The 6,807-nt window shown below is 42.0% G+C and overlaps 2 protein-coding genes across 2 annotated transcripts in view; one reads left to right on the top strand and one right to left on the bottom strand.

The window, feature by feature from the left end:
* Positions 2,369-5,082, top strand: LOC109832598 (transcription factor bHLH47-like). The gene is made up of 5 exons (XM_020399965.1): positions 2,369-2,501; positions 2,715-2,808; positions 2,909-3,027; positions 3,481-3,608; positions 4,217-5,082. The coding sequence occupies exons 2-5, from the start codon at positions 2,738-2,740 to the stop codon at positions 4,589-4,591; spliced, it is 693 nt and encodes a 230-aa protein (XP_020255554.1). The 5' UTR covers positions 2,369-2,501; positions 2,715-2,737; the 3' UTR covers positions 4,592-5,082.
* Positions 5,741-6,807, bottom strand: part of LOC109832479 (AP2-like ethylene-responsive transcription factor AIL1) — a gene marked incomplete at its 5' end in the record, with an annotated part of 4,791 nt that continues 3,724 nt past the window's right edge. Inside the window, 3 exons of the mRNA XM_020399833.1 lie at positions 5,741-6,010; positions 6,471-6,556; positions 6,667-6,717. Coding sequence (XP_020255422.1) covers positions 5,868-6,010; positions 6,471-6,556; positions 6,667-6,717 — 280 coding nt within the window. The remainder of the gene's footprint in view (positions 6,011-6,470; positions 6,557-6,666; positions 6,718-6,807) is intronic.

The raw sequence follows: 6,807 nt of genomic DNA, 5'->3' as shown, positions 1-6,807 counted from the left end.
GGGTTAGTGCAATATTAATTGAAAAGTTACTAGGGGTTTCCTGCAAAACGCTGAAAGTTCTTAAAATATTTTCGAGCTTATTTGGTTTTTCTCTCTATATGCTTTAAAAACTATATAACAAATTCTACAGACAGTTCTTTTTCCCCTCTCTTTAGTTTATTCTAGATTCTATTAGAATTTTGAGATTAAAGATGTAACACCGCAAGGTTTAGTCGGCTTGGTTTGGTAGGAAGTACGAGGAGGGAAGATAAGGTAATGTAAAGTTCAGCTATGAGGGATATACTTTTCCTTTTTCTTGTTTGGTTGGAGATAGACTAAGGGGGAGATGTATGATTTTTTAGTTTATTTTGCATATTCTCTCTCCTCACTCTTGTGTCCCTCTGAATTGAAGTGATTTTTTCTCTCTTCACTTTCTAGTTCATTTTGTATATTCTTTTTCTTTACCGCACTTTGCTCCGCTTCACCTTAGGGGCTGTTTGGTTCCCTGTTTTTAAGGGAAAGACTCTCTTGAAAACCTGTCAAAATGTCACTTTTTGGCAGGATTTCAGCCAAAATCGCCTCTAAAAAAGAAGATTTTGACTGAAAGCTGTTTGTGGGAAAATTTGCAGTAAAAGAAATGAAGGAAAATTGATTTGTATTCCTTTAATCTCGATTACAATTGGATTTCCTGATTACAAAAGAGAAGAGAATGATCTGGATTCTCCCCTTTATTTAATTCTGGGTTCTTCACGGTGGCGATGAGATGCCTCCCTCGAATGCTCGCGTCGAGTTTGCTTCTCGTTGACGATCCGATATCTTGATTCACTGGAACGTGGTCTTCTCCTCACGATTTGACGTTGTGGAGAACTCTGAACGAGTTTGAAACTCTATGAAGGAGTTGATTTAACCGAAAGTTGGTTATAAGCCAAGGATGAAGAAGATCTTGTTGCCGATCTCCAAAGCTCCAACCGATCCAACCGATCCAACATTGATCTGATTATCCAAAATCCGATCCTTAACTCTGTTGAGTTTGTTTGATCTTAACCGTAATTGGTTAGACAAGCCAAAGATCTCTTCTCTTCTGTTAAGGAGAAGGATCCAAAAGCCAGCCCGAGATCTCTTCTTTGCTGCCCAAAAAGAAGGATCTAAACTAAGTTGATTTCTTAGTTATTTATAGGGGATTAAGGGGTGTAACCGCCCCCTTAATTCGCTCCTAAGTGGGGCTAATGGGATGTAACCACCCCTTAAATCACTCCTGAGTGGAGTTGTGATCCCCTCAGATCGTGGGAAACGGTTTTGAAACTGTTCAGCTCGTGTTTGAACGAGTCAAACGCAAAATCCGCGTTCTGGCGTGAATTCTGCATTCAAACGCAGTGTCTGGAAGCTCGGACGCAGCGATTGGAAGCTCGGACGCAGCGATTGGAAGCTCGGACGCAGCGTCTTATTGGAAGCTGCGTTTGGCGGCTTGATCGGACGCAGCGTCTTATTGGAAGCTGCGTTTGGCGGCTTGAAAGCTGCGTTTGGCAGCAGATGGCAGCTGCGTTTGGCAGCGCTTGGAGCTGTGTTGAGCAGCAGATGGCAGCTGCGTTTGGCAGCGCTTGGAGCTGCGTTGAGCTGCGTTTGGTAGCTTGGAAGCTGCGTTTGAGCTGCGTTTGCAGCTTTTGGAGCTATGTTTGCGCTGCGTTCGGAGCTGCGTTGAGCAGCGGTTGGAGCTGCGTTGAGCAGCGCTTGGAGCTGCGTTGAGCTGCAGTTGGAGCTGCGTTGAGCAACGCTTGGAGCTGCGTTGAGCAACGGTTGGAGCTGCGTTGAGCTGCGATATGAGCTGCGTTGAGCTGCGTTCGTGGCTATGAACGCGGCGCATCTTGATGCTGGTACGCGGGGAGGACTTCCACAGCTTGATTTGAAGAGACCGTCGTCATTTTGTAATCTTTACTTTAGCTCTTTGATATGCAAGAGTCGTCAGATTGTAACTCTCGATGTTGATTGTGAAGGCTGTTAAACTAGAGCTCTCATCGGTTATCGTGAAGGTCGTCAGATTGTAACCTTCAGCGATCTACGTGAAAGTCTTCAAATTGTAGCCTTCTGGAAGTCGTCGGATTGTAACTTCCATCATCGGTGTTTTGATGGGGATCAGCTATCTATTGTGATTTTCAGACAGCCTACAAAAGCCTATCAAAAAGTGACACTTTTAACATGCTTTCAAGAGAGCATTTCCTTCAAAAACAGGGAGCCAAACAGCCCTTAAATGGAAACCGCCTCTCCTGCCCACGTGGCATCTGGAATCTGCGTAGTATAACGAGGAGAGCGGCAGCTCGTGTCGACCCGCCCGCTGTTTTCACATGCCCACGCTCCCTCCTTCCCCCTCCGTCAATAAATATAAATAATTAAATGCCCCGTTTTTGTTTTTTAATTTCATTAGCCCTAAAATCCCCAATTTCATATTCAATTTAGCCCTAAAATCAGAAGCACAATCTGTTCCAAAAAAAAAAAAAAAGACGATTGCCAAAAAAAACACTGGAAAGGTACGACGATCATATGTTGAGCTTCAGCTGAATTTTTTTTTTTTTTTTGCCCTTTTCTTTGGCAAGTAGTATTTACGTTTTCCTTCAGAAATTCTGTGTGAAATGTTGCGAAAGATGCGATCTTTTTCTTCTGTTGGAGTCGGAGACGTCATCACGCTTTGTTTTTAAGTTGTTTTTGGTCTTTATTCGTAGTGGGTTTTGTGATCGATGCAGGCTTGTTGGGCCGCCTGTTGAACATGGTCCCTGAGCTTCGCGCATCAACAACCGATTGCAATATGAATGTGGCGTCTGAGCAGCCTGTTGTTGGGTGGGTTTTGGAAGGAATCGATGATTTATTTCATTAAAGGCCTGATTTTACTCTTCTTAATTAATACGTATTCATTCTGCTTTGTTTTTTGTTTTTGCAGTTCTCTCCCCAGCAAAAAGAGCCAAGCGAAAGCCCCGAAGAAGGCTCACAAGGCTGAGAGGGAGAAGCTGAAACGCGATCAATTGAATGGGCTCTTTCTTGAGCTTGGCCGTGCGCTCGGTAAATGCTCCCTTTGAATTAAATGATCCCTTATAATTTGGACAACAATTAAATTTAGGATGGGAGGGGCTGGACGAATCTTGTATTATTAGTGAGGGTTTGCTCACTTCTTGCTATTTGAAGTGAAACCGTGACCTCTCAGGAATCTAACCAGCGCTTGGCCTGCATTATTTACGGGAGTGCTGCTAAAGGGACCTCAAAATAGGGACCCTGCATGGGACGGGTGAGGGGTCACCTCCTGGAACAGTGCATCACGGGACAGGAAGGCGACACCTCACCTGTCCTACTCACGGCCCGTATTTTAGGGTCCGGAGGCATTTTTCTATTTACGGCTAACCATTTCGAACCTTACCATAATCTAGTAGCTGTTTTTACATCATCATATTATCTGATTGGCAACCGCTCTCTTCTCCACTCTGTGCCTTTTGGTTAAACATAGTTTATTTCCCGCAGAACCAGCTCCGCGGAATAATGGCAAGGCCTGCATACTGGACGAAGCTACTCGGATTCTGAGGGATCTCATTCTACGAGTCGAAGGTCTCAGGAAGGAAAGTGCAACTTTGCTAACGGAGTCTCGCTATGTAAGCTGTTCATCGTCCTCGGTGTCTATGTTTCACCCCAATTGAGTCACGTAGTATCTGTTCGTCAATAACTCGGTTGTTTTTATGCCCATTAATATTTTTGAAGCAAGCATCCTACACGTTCCCCTACCAAAATAGAAACCTGTTGTCGTTTCATGAAGAGAAACGGTGAAATCTAAGACGGCGATCTGCCTCTAGTTCGCGGACGCAAAATCTGCTGCGATTTTAGTGGAAACTAATTCTATACAACGTCTATAATAAAGATAGTTTCAACAGCTCTGGGTAACAAGCTAGCTGCTCACACAATTTAGATAGGGTGTTGGGCCCGTGTTTAGTGAAAAAGAAGCCATTAAGCTATTTTTATACCACGAGAGAGTCTACTTATGTATTCTCTTTGATCAGGAAGTACCACTGCAGAGACACAGAAAATTGTGTTCAACCGTGAATCCAACCTAGAAACTTTAGTTATGTTCGACCTGGGCACCTGAGCCAGTACCCCATATCATTTGAAAGCAGTTAGCCATCAACGCTGAGCTGCATGGTAATGGGTTAACGATTTTAAAGTTAAGACTAGAAACGTTCATGCTGACTTTTGCATTCGTGAACAGGTCATGGTGGAGAAGGACGAGCTAAAAGATGAGAACCTAGCCCTAGCAGCCGAGATCGCAAGGCTCAACACTGAGCTTCAAGAGAGACAGAAGTCTGATGATCCTACGCGGCACAAAACTGACACAGACCCAGCTCTATGCACCCAGACGCCAGTCGCTCCTCTCTACGTGCTTCCCTTCAGTCAAGATCTCCAACCCTTGTCGGAGGCCGTTATAGCCCCATCATCACCCAAACCTACAACACAAGTGAGAAGACCGCACGCTAGATATCCCACTCCTTCGGATTCTTGGCCTTTGCAGGTCCTTTCGAGGCATCAACATAGTAGTAGCAGTAGCAGCTCAAACAGTGGGGATGAAGGTTCAGAGGAAGCGTAGGTGTAGTTAGGATGTTTGGCTTGGAGGTGTATAGATTAGTACAGAAAATGAAAAAAAAGGATGGACGCGATGAACGATGACGAAGAGAAATGTTGCTTACTGTTTCGATAGAATCCATTGAAGAGGCTGTTTTTCTTCTTATGGGATATATGGTTGATTAGGAAGTTTTAATCTACTCGAGTTGGATCGATATGTTTTAGTTTTACACTCTTTTTTGATCTATTTATGGTTGATGTTTAACTTGCTTGGTTGAGACTTGGAAAGCTAAGCTGGTTGCGTAAGAGTTTGATTCAGGGGGGCTACACCATTAGGAGGATGCCTGCAACGGGACGATCCCAGTTTGTGAAGAATGAACCGTGGTCTTGGTCGGTAAATTAGGAGCCAAAGTTTGTTTTACAGGAGATAATTTTACTGTTTCTAGGTTTTTACTTGTACACTATCGATTCTCGTACACAATTTACAATTACCTTCATCCTCCGGGTTCAGTTCAACCAACTTGGCTTTCAGGTTTTGCCAGTTTCTAGCTTGGTTTTCGTATCACTGTACGAGGGTGTTTGGCAGGACTTCCCTCTTTTAATTTATTATTATTATTTTAAGCTTTAAATTTCTGTTGGCTTTTGTGATAAAAATGCTATAAATATTATTTGGGTAGAATAGTAATTTCTTTGATCAAACCCGTCTTATTTAGGTAAGCTTATAAACTAGTTTTTTAAAAGAATATACGAGCTTTTAAAATGGAACTTATAAGTTAACTTAGTTGGTATTTCACAAATAAATAGATATGAAAAGGCTAACTTAAAAACTAGTTTGACCAACAACAATAAGCTCCTCCAAGAGTCTTTCCCAAAAAAAAAAAAAAAAAAAAAAATCGCGCCTCAGTTGCGCACTCAATGAGAGCTCTTCAAAGAAAAGCACTACCTGCTGGCAAGGACAGTTTCGCGAAAGATAAAGAACTTCAGCAAGTCTCGAGAGAGAACATAAAATTTTAAGTGCCGTCTCTTCCAGCATCTAATGCAAACTATTAACCGAAAGGAACAAATCTGTAGCTCTGCTGTGCAAACTATTAAAAGTGCCCACTTTTAATGTAAAAGGATTATCAAGGGCAACACATAACAATCACCAGCAAGAAAGCAATCTCAGACTGTTAAGGATATAACTCATCATGATTTATAAAATTAAGTGCTTAAATATAAGAAAATTTTCGATTCTCCGACAGGAGAAATATGTCAACAACTTGATACAATTTACACTCTCCTTCCTCTTTCTCTCTGTCAAGCTAACAGTCTGGATGGATTGCACAATGCAGGTTTGAAGGTTTTACATCACAATAGTTGCTCATGTCAAAATTAGTTACAGCGTGTACACCTCGCAACTCAATTGCTGCAAGATCATATGCCTCTGCAGCCTCTTCTTCCGTATCTGATTTCACCCAACAAAGGCATAACAAGGTTTTTAAGTAGCTTGTTGTAACCGTAAGCTTTTCATTAAGCATCTATGCATTTTTTTTATGTTACAACTGTATTCAGCTAGAAGAAAGCAATATTGCCATACCCATTGCAGGAATCTACAGAAAACATGATCGTTCCTTTCTTTCGGAAAGGGGGGTAAAAAGACTCGGCAAACAGAAGCAAATGGGTTGAACAACATTTTCCATGACAATTGGAACAACTTCAAAGTCTAATTTTCTAAAAAAATAAATTCCCCCAAATTATAAAGTGTATATTAAGCATGATGCCCTTTGCATGCATCCTTGTACAGCTTAATATGCTACTTACAAATGGCAATACATACCCTGCCATTGGATCGCATATTATAAGTTTCATTTCTTTGTCAAGATAACAGTATTGGAAAGTTTCAAACAAAATCGGAGGATACTCACCAAAGGTCCCAAGATAGATATCTTTTGCATCCCTGCTCTCACCAACACGGCCTATTCTAGCTTGCCATTTACCATCTTTCCGCCTTCTGGAACAAAATTTCGCACCAAAACAAGAGGAGTTTGATCAGGCATTATGAGAAATAATGAAAGGAGGCATTTTTCATTTTTCATCCGTGAAGGATGTAAGAATAAACACCTTGTTACTCCCCTATAGGCTGAAGCTCCTCTAGAGAAACAACTGCTCTGCCTGAAAAATCCCCATAATCCAAATTATGAATCAAAGCGTCAATATACATGGACAAAGTATCCAACACTACCATTGCACAGGGTGGAGCAG

The sequence above is a fragment of the Asparagus officinalis genome, chromosome 3 (assembly GCF_001876935.1).
Source record: "Asparagus officinalis chromosome 3, Aspof.V1, whole genome shotgun sequence".
In the NCBI taxonomy this organism is placed as follows: Eukaryota; Viridiplantae; Streptophyta; class Magnoliopsida; order Asparagales; family Asparagaceae; genus Asparagus; species Asparagus officinalis.
This window is presented reverse-complemented; position numbering and strand designations above follow the sequence as displayed.

Bases quoted from the DNA above. Each gene is read 5' to 3' on its own strand.
- LOC109832598 (XM_020399965.1), top strand. From the start codon at position 2,738: ATGGTCCCTGAGCTTCGCGCATCAACAACCGATTGCAATATGAATGTG. The intron at 2,809-2,908 runs GTGGGTTTTGGA...TTGTTTTTGCAG, and splicing joins TCTGAGCAGCCTGTTGTTGG to TTCTCTCCCCAGCAAAAAGA. The intron at 3,028-3,480 runs GTAAATGCTCCC...TATTTCCCGCAG, and splicing joins TGAGCTTGGCCGTGCGCTCG to AACCAGCTCCGCGGAATAAT.